Raw genomic sequence first — 14,078 nt, 5'->3', positions numbered from 1 at the left:
GGGGGCGGGCCGGCCGCTCTCGTTTTAGCCGCTGGGAGACCGGCAACCCAGCCCTCTTTGCCTTCCCTGCCTGCCTGTCTGCCTGCGGAAAAAACCGACTTCAGGGATATGCCTGACTCCCGCGGCTGGGGAGGCGGTTTCAGTGGCTGTCACTTGATGGGGGGTGGGGGAGAGTGGGAAGGGAGGGTGACCCGGTGTTTTTCCTCACTATGTAAGGGCAGGTAGCATCTTTCTGGTCTATGTGTGTATTTGTGTGTGTGTGTGTGTGTGTGTGTGTGTGTGTGTGTGTGTGTGTTTCCCCCTAGAGAAAGGCAGACGATTTATTATTTCATTATCATTATTATTATTATTATTTAGTGACTGACTCATCCTCTCTTTCTGCCATCACAGGTCTAAACTTTAAAAAATCGCTTTCCAGAAGAGGAAGAGAAAACTGCACTACTTAGAAGCATATATATATTATATGCATAAATATATATACATATATATATATAAATATATACACATCTTCCCCTCTTCCCCCATGAGTGGATTTTTTCTGTTATCTAAATAGAGATCCGAGAGGAAATTTTGGGACTTCTTGCTTTTCATAATTAAAAGAGAGAGAGAAGAAAAAAAGCATTCAGGAACCATTTCATCTGCCGGTTTGTTGCTGCCTTCTTTTGCAAGATGAAGAAGTTTTTTGACTCCCGCCGAGAGCAAGGAGGCTCTGGCCCGGGGTCTGGCTCCAGCGGAGGAGGGGGGAGCACCTCGGGCCCAGGGAGTGGGCACATCGGTCGCGTCTTTGGCATTGGGAGACATCAGGTCACAGTGGATGAGGTATTGGCTGAAGGTAAGAGAGAAGCGGCTTTGAGTGCTTTTGGAACAGTTTTGTGTATATGCTTAAATTCTCGGGATTTTCAGTCTGGACGAGTAGATTCAGGCCTTTTCAGTCCCTCCCCCCCAAATTTCTTGTCCCCAGATTCGTTGTCCTTGAGTGATTTAAAACTGAGATATGAAAGTGACAGGTCCCATTTTTCACAGGCCTTTCTTTTATATCTATTTTTAAATATGAAAAGAGCTATATTCCACTCTGTCTACCAGGGCTGCCTTGTGGTTTACTGTATGGCACAGCCCTGGGAAAAGTACTTAGTCCTATAAAAATAGATGGAGGTGGTGGTTGTTATCTCTTTACCCAGTATTCACAATATTGAGGAAGAGATGGACTGTGTGAGGGGAGAGACTCTCTTTCCCCTCCTGACTTTCCCTCTGCTATCAGGAGACATCAGAAAGAAGAGAGGCTTTTCAGAGGAAAGGGAGGGAGTCTGTTTTCCCAGATGCCCTGAGCCCAGAGGCAAGGCTCTTGGTGGAATGAGCCAGCTTTGCGCCCCAGCTCAGCTGGAAGCAGGTCCTCAGAGTGCAGCAGAGGTAGCAGACATGATTTGAAATGAGTTCTTTTTCTCAGTTCAGATATGGAAGCCTTTCTAATATATATATATTTTTTGTTTTGTTTTTGCCTTTTAACCAAGTGGAGAAATACTTGAAATGCTTTTAAAGGAGACAGACTCTCCCCTTGATTTTCCCCTTCCCTTAAAGAGGATATTCAGAGCCCGCAAAGTCTATCCACATCTCCTGTGTGGCACATAGATGACATTTGTATTGCTGCATGAATATGGGTGGTAGATATTATGTCTGTATCCTATGTATCCTAGATCACATAGATAATCTTTTTATATCTATACCTTAAACTCCTTCCTCCCTTCCCCCCCCCCCCCCACTTCAGGGATATCTTTATATGTCTGTTTTGGTCACCTTATCTTCGACCTTCATAATTATGCCAGACTCATTATATTTTTCACAGTCCATTGCATGCCCAGCATGTCTTTATTTTTAATAAAAGCCGAAATTTCCTTGGCATGAAGCTTTTCAAACTAATTGGATGGAACCAGCTTGCTGAAGGCAAAGCTACAGATTGTAATGGGGAAGGAGAGAGGGAGCAGGCCTGTATTTCTGCAATGAGCTCTTTGGAGGCATCCAAACTCTGAGGACAGTACCCCCTGAGAAAGGGAGACCAGAGAAGCTGGGGAGAAAAAGTGGGGGAATTCTATTTTTAAAAGGTTTTCTGTCTTGAAAAAGGCAAGGGTTAAGCAAGCCCTGGATCGTGACCCAGAGTCTCTGAAATGCCGGTCATGGTGAGCGCTTATAGGCAGGGTGCTGCCTGGGTGGTGGGAGGAGGAAGGAGCTGTGTTTGTCTCTGAGCTTGTATAATCACTGGATTCAGCTAGGGCCCAGTTCTTTGCCAGGGGGACAGAAGCCTCTAGCCTCCTCCCCACCTCCTTCCTGAAAGAAAAAAAGAGGAAAAATTCTTCCTCCCTCCAAAAAAAAAAAAAAAAGATTTGTTCCTATTCCCTTTCTTTTTTATAGCTAGACCTTTTCTGGCCATGGAGGCACTGTCCCTGGCTTCCTTCATTAGGGGCTTTGGTGTCAGATGGGAGATTCTCCACCCCATGGTATGGTCTTTCACTTTCATCCCTGTACCAAAGTCCTTGACTGCTGCAGAGAGGTGAAGTATTATTTTCCCCCTTGGGGAAACAAGGGGAAATGGATCTGTTACCCTGTCGCTCATCTGGATCCTAGCGGTCTTTCCTGCTGTCCTGAGATCCCAGGCTACCTGGGGAAGGGATTTTGTGGAGAGGGGGAAGGAAGGTGGGTGGGAGGGAAAGCATCTGGAGCCTTTCTCTCTACCTGACTACGGGGACTGTTGCCAGGATGGCTCTCTCTCTCTCTCTCCTTCCCTCCCTCTCTCTTTTTTTTCCTCTGAAAGCCATTGATGAGAAGTGCTTTGTCACATCATCAGAACCGTGCCCATGACATATGGTACCTGGGAAGGGCTTTGCAGTCATTGTGGATTGTGGATCCCAAGGAAATGGGATAAGTCTGTTTGATCCGCTGGAGAAACGGGGCCCGGCCAGGGGAAGACCTTGTTCTGGTCTTTTCACATCAGATTCCAGAGCTCTGGGCCTCTCTGTGCCTTCCTTAGGGACCTTCCTTAGTCTCTTGCATTGAGCCTGAGTCAGAGGCTCCCAGGAATGAGGTAGGGAGGAGCCAATATACAGGACAATTATAGAGCATGTACTAAGTGAGAAGCTCTTCTAGATATTGAGGCAGGTGTTAAGGACTCTGCTTTCAGGGAGTTTGGAGTTGAGTTGGGAAAGGACTTGGAGAAAAAAGACAAATAGCAAAATAACAAGGATACACATACTAGCTGGGTGACCTTGTGCAAGTCACTTAACCCTATTTGCCTCAGTTTCCTCATCTGTAAAATGAACTGGAGAAGGAAATGGCAAACCATTCTAGATTCTTTACCAAAAAAACCTCAAATGGGGTTGGACATGATTGAAACCACTCCACAATACAACAAAATGCACATGTACGTATATGTATATATACATATTCATATGTGATAAATAATGAATGAGTGAACTAGGCAAATGTCCATGGAATTTAGAAAAAGTAGAGAAACACAGAGTGTCAGAAATTAAGGGACTTTCCAGGCCATCTATTTCTGCCTTTTCATTTGTAGATGAAGAAACTGAGGCTGAGAAATTGATAATAACTCAGTTTAATAACTTAAACCCTTCCTTGCAAAAAACATTGTGAGGTAGGTGGCATAAAGGTGACTATTCTTACTTTACAAAAAGGGGGCGACTAAGACTTGGCAAAGTCTTATGGGTAGAGGGCTGGCTTTAGTAGCTGCAAAAAGTCCTGGATTAGAAGTTGCATCCCAGGCACCTAGTATAGAACCTGGCAATTGGTACACATTTAGTTAAATGCTTTGTTAATTGATCGGGTAGGATTCTGAGAAATAGAGGTAGAAATGTTTCTGCATGATCTTTTTGGAGAAAAGTAGACCAATTTGGTTGAAACAGCTTCTTCCCCAGATTGCCCACCTTGGGTTATCCGGCCGACTATTCCTGGAAGTCTTACCATGCCCTGTCAGCTCTCGCCCAAGGCTCAGGGCTTTTTGGGTGCTACTGATTCCTGCCTCGAGTCCCTTTTCTCTGGATCAGCTCCAGGAGACGATACGTCCGTACCTTTCAGCCAAGACTTCCTAATGATTAGGGAAGTCTATGCCATATACCTGCCATTTAGTCAGGAAACATTTATTAAGCACCCATTGTGTGTATGCCAAATACACAGTGTATATCCCATATATCTTGGAGATATAAATGTAATTGGAGCTTACATTCTATAGTGGGAGACCACACCAGGAAGCAGAATGGTGGGAAGACCTTGAACCCAGACCCATCACTCATTGCCTCTATACCATGGCCTCCCCTTCTCTCTCTAAATGTGGGCTTCTGTTTAGCCTATTGTTATTCAGTTATTTCAGTTGTGTCCAACTCTTCATGACCCTGTTTGGGGTTTTCTGGGCTGCAATACCGAGTGGTTTGCCATGTACAGGGTAGCAAATGCTTGGGAGACTCATTGGTACCCGAAGGAAGGATTATCAGAAAAGGTTTCTTGTTTGGACACCACATTCAAAAAGTCTCTCCCTTTGGAGACCTTTTCTCTCCCTGTGTTCTCCCCAAAGGGACTCAGGCAGTTCAGTCTGCCGTAGCTTCACGGGCAAGGCCAGGACATGGTCTGGGTTGGTTTTCTAGAACCGCAGAACAAGGAGGAGGATGGAAGCAGACTCCCAGCGAGTTCTGAGGCCCACAAAGTGTCCCAAGCAATAATGACCTTGGGCTTTCCTTCATGGGTATCTTTCTTTCAAGGAATAGGAAAGCACGCTGTAAGGATGGATTGGCTCCTTGTATTCTAGATGGAGGCACAGACCTGGAAGGGACCCAGGGTCAGCTCTCATGGCTGCTGCTTTATGACCCGGAGAGGCTTGGACAACTTATTGATCTTTTCTGAGTCTCATTTTCTTCATCTGCAAAATGTGGAGGCTAAACTAAGAGAATTTCCAAGGTTCCTTTCAGCTCCAAGTCTTAGAGCTCAGTTAGAATCTGTCATTGCCTTCAGACTTCAGTTTACCCTCTCTTATGTGAAGCCTTGCTCCATTTCTCCCCAACTCTCAACGGCTAGTGTCTCCCCCAACTCTGCATTTATTTTGTGTATAGTTCTCTGTGTATGTGTTGCCCCTCCTGGTGGAGTTGAGTGTAGAGACTCCATATTCTTGTCTTTTTGTCTCCAGGACTTGCTATCTAAAAGAATCTTGAATAGTATTGGATCTCTGATCTTAGTGGTATATGGCCCCCACCGAGAGGAAACTCCTACCAGTTCAGAGATACCCATTTATAACTTAAGTAGTCTTAGACTTCTTCCTTTGACATAAAGAAATCAATTGACGGATCCAGAGCCACCTAGAGCAGTGATGGGCAAATTTTTTAAAGAGGGGGCCAAAGGAAAGGAAAAAAACTTTAGGCAGGCCAATATAATTTATTAAAAAATAACAATGGGGGCAGCTGGGTAGCTCAGTGGAGTGAGAGTCAGGCCTAGAGACAGGAGGTCCTAAGTTCAAACCCGACCTCAGCCACTTCCCAGCTGTGTGACCCTGGGCAAGTCACTTGACCCCCATTGCCCACCCTTACCAATCTTCCACCTATGAGACAATACACCGAAGTACAAGGGTTTAAAAAAAAATAACAATGATACATTTTACAAATTTCTTATATTTTTTTGTGATACTAAGCCCTATTAATGACTGAAAGATTATGAAGGAGAAGGGCCGCACCTGGCCCATCACTGACCTAGAGTGCTATGTGTCAGCGGGCAACACAGATTTTTACTGATTCCAAGTTAGACTTTCTGGTTTTTCTGCCACATAATAGGCTCCTAAAATTTTATTAAAAAAAAAAAACCCGCAACAACAACAAACTTTACCTTTTATCTTACTAAGTACTGATTCTAATACAAATAAGAGGACAGGGCTAGATAATGGGAGTTAAGTGACTTGCTCAGGGCCACACAGTTAAGGAGTATCCAAAGTCAAATTTGAACCTAGGACCTCCTATCTTTAGGCCTGACTCTCAATCCACTGAGCTACCCAACTGCTTCCCACCCAATACAAATGCTTGTTGATGGATTGATGGATGGATCCTACTGAGTTCCAGATTGCTATTCTAACCTCTCCAAATAGCCTTGGATCATAGTTTTAGGTGTCTGGGTGAATTGATCTTTCTTCATTATTTCCCTTGATATCTTTTGATCTTTTTTGTTCTTTTGTTCTTCCAAATAATTTTGTTCTTCCAATGAACTTTGTTATAATTTTTCCTAATTCTATAAAAAAGTGTTTGGGTAGTTTGATAGGTATGGCACTGAATAAGTAGATTAATTTGGGTAAGATTGTCATTTTTATCATATGATCTTGTCCTACCCAAGAGAATTGATCTTTCTTTCAAGAGTGGCCCTTTAAAGAGAAATCAAATGCTAAGTTGTAAGTCACTAATGGTTCTTGGTCATCATTAAGTTCTGATTAAGTGATTTACAAATTTCTGTGTGTGAGTCTGATCCTGTGCCTATTTTGTCCATATACTTCCATGAATCCTCTATGGAAGATCCATCTCCAGTGATGGGCAATAAGGCCTTCGGGCCAGATGAGGCTCCCTGAAATGTTCTATCAGGCCTCCTGACATCATTCCTAATCTGACAAATGAGTAGGATACAATACAATGAAATTTCGAAAGAGTTGCCTTAGAAACAAACTGACAGATGAGCATTTCCTTTCCTTTGGCCCCCTCTTTAAAAAGTTTGTCCATCACTGAATATTGGGTGAAAGAAAAAAAATCTTAGTGCTGCCACTATGGCACTCCAACTGAACTGTGGATCATTCTGGATCCACAGCTACTTAGTTATATCATACACGTCTTTTATCTACTTCTTAAGGAATATGTTGCAGCCTACTTATGTTCATCATGCATTTTTCCATTGCCTTTGGGATTTCTTTGTGTTTTTGATATGTACATCTAACCTGTTCTCATAAAGATTTTATAAATATGAGAAAGTGGGCAGACACAACAGCATATCTTCTTGGTCACTGTCTGATTTTTTTTTTTTATAGGGATCTTCCTCTCTTGAAAACCTTGTAAACTAATTCCATGGTCCCTTTACAATTGTAATCCTCAAATGGATTTTTGTATTTATTTGCAATTGGTAGGATCTACGTAGCTGTTCTAACTTCTTCCTATTAAATGCCTACGAAAGCTCATCAGTCTGGAACAGTGGACAATCTGTTCTGTTTTCTCATTGGTTTATTGTTTGTTTTCCTTATAGTTTCATCCAGGAGTGCTATACAACCACCCTTAGCACACCCTTTGTGTGACTTTTTTCCTTGATTTTTTTTTTTTTTTGCTGTTTTATGAGGAAGATGCTGCCTGCACCCTTGGACCCTGAACTAATGTTGCCCTTGCCTGTCATTTTGATTCACTTGGCAGAGAGATATTGTGTGTGTGTGTGTGTGTGTGTGTGTGTGTGTGTGTGTGTGTGTACATGGGGAAGCTTCTGGGCTACTTTAGCCTCTTTATCATGGTAACTGTTTTGTGGTAGTTAAACTATTTTTTAGTATATATGCTGCTGAAGCAAGTTAAAATCCTGAAAGATGGCACAGTGGCACAGAGGTGAAAGAGGTGACTTAGATGAGATTGCTAAGGTAACTTCCAATGCTCGATTTATGACCAGTGCCTTTACTTTCGACTATTTCTCATTTTTAAAAGTTGATATCTTATTTAAGCAGGTTGACTTGGAGCTTATTTAATTGCATTTGATGTCTTCTCATCTTTTTAATTTTGAATTTTTTATCATCATTTGTACACAACTAATTTGAAATAACTGCTGCATTGATGACCAGTTGTTTCCAACTTATCTATATATGTACATCCATATATCTAGTTAGTTTCACTTTTTCATGAAAATTTAATTTTTATCATGAAAATTTAATCAAACGAAAATAAATTCTCATCTGAAAATCAAATGAAAAGTTAGTCATTAAGTGCTCACCATATCTAGTATCTTACAGATTTCTTCTTGAAGAAGGCACTTATTTCTAACATAGTTTTGCTTCTTCTGTCTTCCCCTGTATCCAGATTTCACTGAAGTCACCAAATATCCGAGTATATTTATTGACTTAGTTTGAAGAATCTTCTAAAGATTTTTATAAGATTTTTTTTTTAATCCTCTGGGAAGGATTTCCTCATAAACTGCAATTACCTGGATGCTTTTCCTCTTGCTTATCACGTTCATTGTGGACATTGTGAGATAAGGTGATCAATTGTCACACAAAGTGTTTTTTTTCCCTTTATGTGTACAATGAAAGCAATTCCTTAGACACTTCCTAGCTGTGTGACTGGGCAAATCACTTAACCTCTATTTGCCTAGTCCTTATCCTAGAGCTATTATAAAAAGTAACGAGTTTTTAAACTAAAAAGAGCAATTCTTTTATTTATTTCTTTTACAAGAATGTTTTTATTATTTCACATTTAGTTGTACTTTATGCAGTTTCTTTTTTATAACTTTTGGTTTCATTTTTTGAGAGAAAGCCAAGCTGTCAACTTTTTATCATCGGAAGAAATTACACACTTAAATGAACGTTGGTTATTGTTCTAAGATTTTTGTGGTTCCTAATACCACTTTTTTTTTCTACCACCATCACCAAAGATGTGTAAGGGGGTTGTGAGTTCTGGAGACCATTTTGTATTTTTGTCTGTTCCATGGGTTGCCGTGGCCTTTTTTTTTAAGAGCATTATATAACAAATAACCTTATGGTGATGAGGCCCCGTCTGTTAGCCAAAGTCGTGTCTCAGTGCATGAGAGGGATGATATGGTTGATTCATGTCCATTTTGGTCTAGGGTCAGAGCTGTGTATCTGGTGTTTCCCATGGTTCCACATTCTCTAGTCCTGGGCCCTGTGTACTTCTAAGAATTGACTGACATTAAAATGAGAGTTTTTACCATCCTGCTCATCATATTCTCTGAAGTCCAAGAGAACGGAGAATGGCTGGATTGAGTTCAGCTTGCCAGAAACAAAGAGGGCTACCTCTCTTCCAGGAAAAGGATGCCCCTCAGTAAGAAATGCTTAAAATTCCCATGCATGTATAATACCCAAACCCCAATAGAGCCCCAAGAGAGGGAAGCTCTGCCTTCAGACTAACTCCATATGGAGCTCTGCTGAGGAAATAATTCACTGTTAAGTGCAATTAAAAGTCCACCATGGACTGCCTCTGTCCAAAGTGCCAAGTGAATTATTCAGTAGTGTTAGTGATGAATGCCAGAACGCCACCCTCCCAGGGCTATGGTAGGGGTCAGCTTTCTTCTAAGGTGTCCAGGTTCATGATGCCCAACGGTCCCTGTAAGACTCGGGGATAACTTACAGGAGATATAATTGGCTACATGTGGCTGCTGATTTGGGAGATGGATGGGAAAAGTTTCCTGCATCCCTATTTGGGAAAAAGAAAAGTAATCTCATCAGTTTGCTCGGAATCCCTATTAATCCAAATAAGTGACCTGGGAGTGGGAAGCACCTGGAGGGATGTGCCTACCCCAATGGAGTGATTCTCCCTGCTTGTGCAGAGGTGATGTACAGGTTTTGTATATTGGGATCGTCACTAAGCTGCTGTGTGTCCTTGAGCCACTTCCTACTCCTCTCAGTGCTGTGATTTCTTCATCTGTAAAATGGGAACTTAACCACTGTCCTGCCTACCTCAAAAGGTTGTTGTAGGAAGGCTCAAAATGTGAGGATAAATCTGAAACATTTTTGAAAAGGTGAAAAACTTGGCACTTAACTTCAATCTACTCTGCATTTATCTTGGCTGTACTAATGGATTCCATTAAAATGTAAGCTCACCGAGGGCAGGGACTGCTACTCTTGCTTTTTCTTTTTTTCAGATTTATTCTCATATTTTGAACCTTCCCACAACTTTTCCCTGGCAGCTCATATGCTCTTTCCTACTACACAAAAGAAGTTTTGTTAATGCTTTTTTTTTTAAATGGTGCCTGACACATATCAAATACTTAATAAATGTGTGCTGATTAATCAATCTATCGATGTGTTTAAAAAATAAAAGGCAAAGACACGGCTAGGTGGCTCAATGGATAGAGTGCCAGGCTGGGAGTCTTAGGTTCAAATGTGGTTTCAGATGCTTTCTAATTGTGTGACCCTTGGCAAGTCACTTAACCCAAATTGCTTAGCCCTTAACATTTTTTCTGTCTTGGAACAGAGACCCGTATCATTTCTAAGATAGAAGGTAAGGGTGGGGGGAAAAAAAAGCATTAAAATTTTTTTTTTTTTTAAGCAATAGGGGCAATCCAAATTCTTGGTAATTGTGTGTGTGTGTGTGTGTGTGTGTGTGTGTGTGTGTGTGTGTGTGTGTGTGTGTGTGTTTTAATGTAGTAGAAAGAACATAACAGCCGCTGGGGAAAAGTTAGATTCAAGTCACAGCCCTTGGACTTACCTACTAGTGTGACTCAAAACTCTCAACCTCAATTTCCTGAGGTCAATGATGTTAACACGAGTACCAACCCCACTGGGTTGTGGCGAGGAAAATGCTATTTAAATGTGACTTACTGTTGTTGGTTGTTAATATTACTTAATATCGACCGCTTTCCTTTGGGCAGCCCGAGAGGAAGAAGCTCGGGGCTGAGTTTTGGTCATGGGTCTGGAATGTGAGTTCTTATGAGTCAGCCTTGCCACCTAGCAGCTGAACAAAGGGATGCCCTCCTCGGCCGGCTGCAGGAGCGGAGAGGAAGCGTCCAGCAGGAGACGGACATCATCCTCTTTCTGGCCTCAGCTCTGTTGGGGCCCATCGGAATATTCTTTTCTGTTATGCCATCCCATGTTGGGAAGGCCATAGAGAAACGGAGGTGGCTTCAGAAGAAGGTTCCCAGGGGTCAGGAAGGCGGCACAAGGGACGGCGTGCCGGCCCTGGCCTGGGGAGGACCAGGGTTCAAATTTAGCTTCGGACCCTTCCTAACCATCCCGCTAAGCACTTCACCCTGATTGCCTATAGCCCTCGCTGTTTTTCTGTCTTAGAATTGATGCCATGACAGAAGGTAAAGTTTACACAAATACAAGGTTGCCAGCCTGAGGAAGGAACTGAAAAATGTGCCAGGAGAGGCTGAAGGAGCTGCGGAGGAAGAGAAGACTAGAGATGGGGTGGACGTGCCCGATTGTGGTCCTCAAGTATGAAGGAGATAGATGGAGAATGTCTGGTTTGGCCCCAGAGGAGGCAGAATTCTAATTTTTATAATGAGCATCCTCCTCCTCAGTAATGAGAACAAGAATCAGCCTTTATGGCTTCTTAAGGTTTTCAGACCATTCTGCAAACACAGCCTCCTTTTGTTCTGGCGTCAGCTTTGGGAGGCAGGTGCTGTAATGATGCCCATTTTACAGATGAGGAAGGTGATACCCAGCTAGTAAGAGACTCCAGGGCAGATTTGAACTCTGGAAGGTGAGCCCAGCTCTCTTACCTCCTGGGCCATCTGGTCTCCCCTGATTCTTTGAATACCCCAGAGGAAAAGTTAAGAGCCAGATTTTCTTATGTAAGCTCCTTATGTCTGGTTGCATCATCCTCTCCATTCTTTTATGGGTCAGGCCGTCAGCAGGTTTGTATTGAACATCTATTAGGTATTCAAGGCTATGAATGTCTCCTGGGTGAGACATACAAGGAGGACGCAGGACCTTTCCTAAGGACCTTATTTATATTCTTAAAGTATAAGGGAAACGAGACACTTAAAACAAAAAGTAGGCGCTCAATCAGTCAGTGAAGATTATAAATAGGAGGATAGGTTATATTGGAGAGTTTGAGAGGTCAGGGAAGGCTTGATGGATGAGCCAGGACTTGGGGAGGCAGATTTAGAGCTGGAAGGGACATTAGAGATCATCTAATCCAACCCCCCCCCCCATCCCCATTTTACAGATGGGGTCACCTAGCCCAGGAGAGGTTGAGTGACTCTTGCCCAAGACGAGGGAATAATACTAGATAACGGGGCAACAAAATGAGCCAGAATGAGTGTATACTGGCTTATTTTAGAGAATCAAGAAGTGAGACCAGCCAGACTTGAGTTGAGGTTATAATTTTGGGGAGGTAGTTGGAAAAAGGCCTTTATCTCTCTTTTTTTTTTTTTTTTTTAATGTAAGATTGCTACTTCATTCTAGTGCTTAACACAGCACCTGGCGCATAGTAGGTGGTTCATAAATTCTGGTTGACTGCCTTACATTTTTAACTAAAATTAGCCCAATCTAGAATACCTTCATAAAGCCCCAGAATATATAGCTGTCATAGTTAAAATATTTTCCCTTTGTCCAAAATGCTAGACTACTGGGTGAGTGATGCTAGGCTAGCTTCATGTGTTTATTTGACAGGGTTATTATAGTATAGATCAGGGGAATGCTGACACCATAATATACCTGATTTTATAAGGCATCTGACCCAGTCCTTCATGATATTTTCATCAGCTGGACAGAAGAATATGGAGGGGCATTCAGAAGCAGGCTGAATAACCAAATGAGAAAGAATGTTAATGAATTAACTCTTCTTAAAGGAAGGCTTCTTTTTAGTGGAGGATAAGGATGGCTGACTTTTCAGCCTTTTTAAAAACTCAGAGAAAGGAATGAAGGCCTTATAGCACGCTGTGCAAATTTGTGGACAATGTAAAGTTGGGAGTATAGTGAATGTATTATGTTGGATAAAGAATGAGGATTCAAACATGTGCTGGCAAGAAAACCATGGGGCAGATCTAACAAGGTACCATGTTGTTAAGACACATCTAAAAGTATTGCATTTGGTTTTGATTAAAAATATCAGTGACACAAGCTCAATATGGGGGAAATACAGCTTCTGAGTACTTCAAATTAAAAGAACTGAAGGTTTTAAGGGAGGCTTAGTAAGAGTCAACATTATTATTAAAACTGTAGGATTTAGATTTGGAAGGAACCTTAGGGATCATTTTGAAGATAATCCTAATTTTTCAGGTTCTGAATCTGAATGATAGGGAGGTTAAATGATTCCCTTAAGGTTGTTGCACACAAGTTGTAAGTAACAGAGGCAGGATTTGAATCCAACTCCTTTTACAGTATTGTTTCCTCCCTGACCTTCCAAAGGCTGAATTAATAGAGATATAGTACATGTAATAAGAGAGAAATATGCTTTGCTTTGAGTTGGAAGGCCTGCTATGCTTTGTCCTGGTTAGACTACAGATGGGATATTGTCTTTTTAAAAAAAAACAACTTTACCTTCTGTCTAGTATCATTAATAAGACATTAGAACAGCAAGGTCAAGGCAGTTGGAGTTAAATGACTTGCCCAAGGTCTTACACAGTTAGGAAGTGTCAGGCCAGATTTGTCTTCCCAACTCCAAGCCTAGTGCTCTATTCAGTGTGCTACCCCAGCTGCTCTGTCTTTGATGGGGAAGAGGATTTTTAAAGGACTGTCCTATTTAATAGGGATTAGACTTAAAAACATATAGATGTTTTATCTATATAAAGCAAGTAATGAATTTGAAATACAAATAACAAGAGAAAAGATCCAAGGATTAAATCCAGAACACAAATCTTAAAGCTTTATCTTAATTAATCTAGGGCCCAATTTTTGTTCCAGTACATAGGATCCTGGATCTCTATTGCTAAGGAGTTAGATGTCAAAGAGATCAGAGAGGAAGAACTTTTATAGGAGGGCTCAGGACTCTTGAAACTAACTAGCTATGTACCCTTAGATCGGCCACACTTTCCCTAACTGCTTCTCTCCCTCCCTCCCTCCCTTCCTTCCTTCCTTCCTTCCTTCCTTCCTTCCTCCCTCCCTCTCTTCCTTCCAACCATTTTCCTGAGTCTCGAGGCTGAGGGGGAGCATGAGGTTTCCTGTGGGGTGGTGTGAGCTTCCTCTCTCCCTCCCTCCCTCCTTCCCTCCTTCTCTTCCTTCCTTCCTTCCTTCCTTCCTTCCTTCCTTCCTTCCTTCCTTCCTTCCTTCCTTCCTTCCTTCCTTCTTTACTTCTTCCATATTTTCCCCCCACCCCCCAAAATTTATTCCTCCATGAATTCATAGAATTTAGAACTGGAAAAGATCTTAGAGGGCAGCTATTACAACTCCAATATTTTACAGATATAGT

At 42.1% G+C, this 14,078-nt stretch overlaps 1 protein-coding gene across 1 annotated transcript in view; it reads left to right on the top strand.

Annotated features, from left to right (window-relative positions):
- The first annotated feature begins 535 nt into the window (after positions 1 to 535).
- The window catches only part of AAK1 (AP2 associated kinase 1), a 231,061-nt gene continuing 217,518 nt past the window's right edge, over positions 536 to 14,078 (top strand). The window contains exon 1 of the mRNA XM_044659555.1: positions 536 to 832. Coding sequence (XP_044515490.1) covers positions 670 to 832 — 163 coding nt within the window. The 5' untranslated portion in view covers positions 536 to 669. The remainder of the gene's footprint in view (positions 833 to 14,078) is intronic.

Source organism: Gracilinanus agilis, chromosome 2 (assembly GCF_016433145.1).
Source record: "Gracilinanus agilis isolate LMUSP501 chromosome 2, AgileGrace, whole genome shotgun sequence".
Lineage (NCBI taxonomy): Eukaryota > Metazoa > Chordata > Mammalia > Didelphimorphia > Didelphidae > Gracilinanus > Gracilinanus agilis.
Note: the sequence above shows the minus strand (reverse complement) of the source record. Positions and strands in the feature narration are given on the sequence as shown.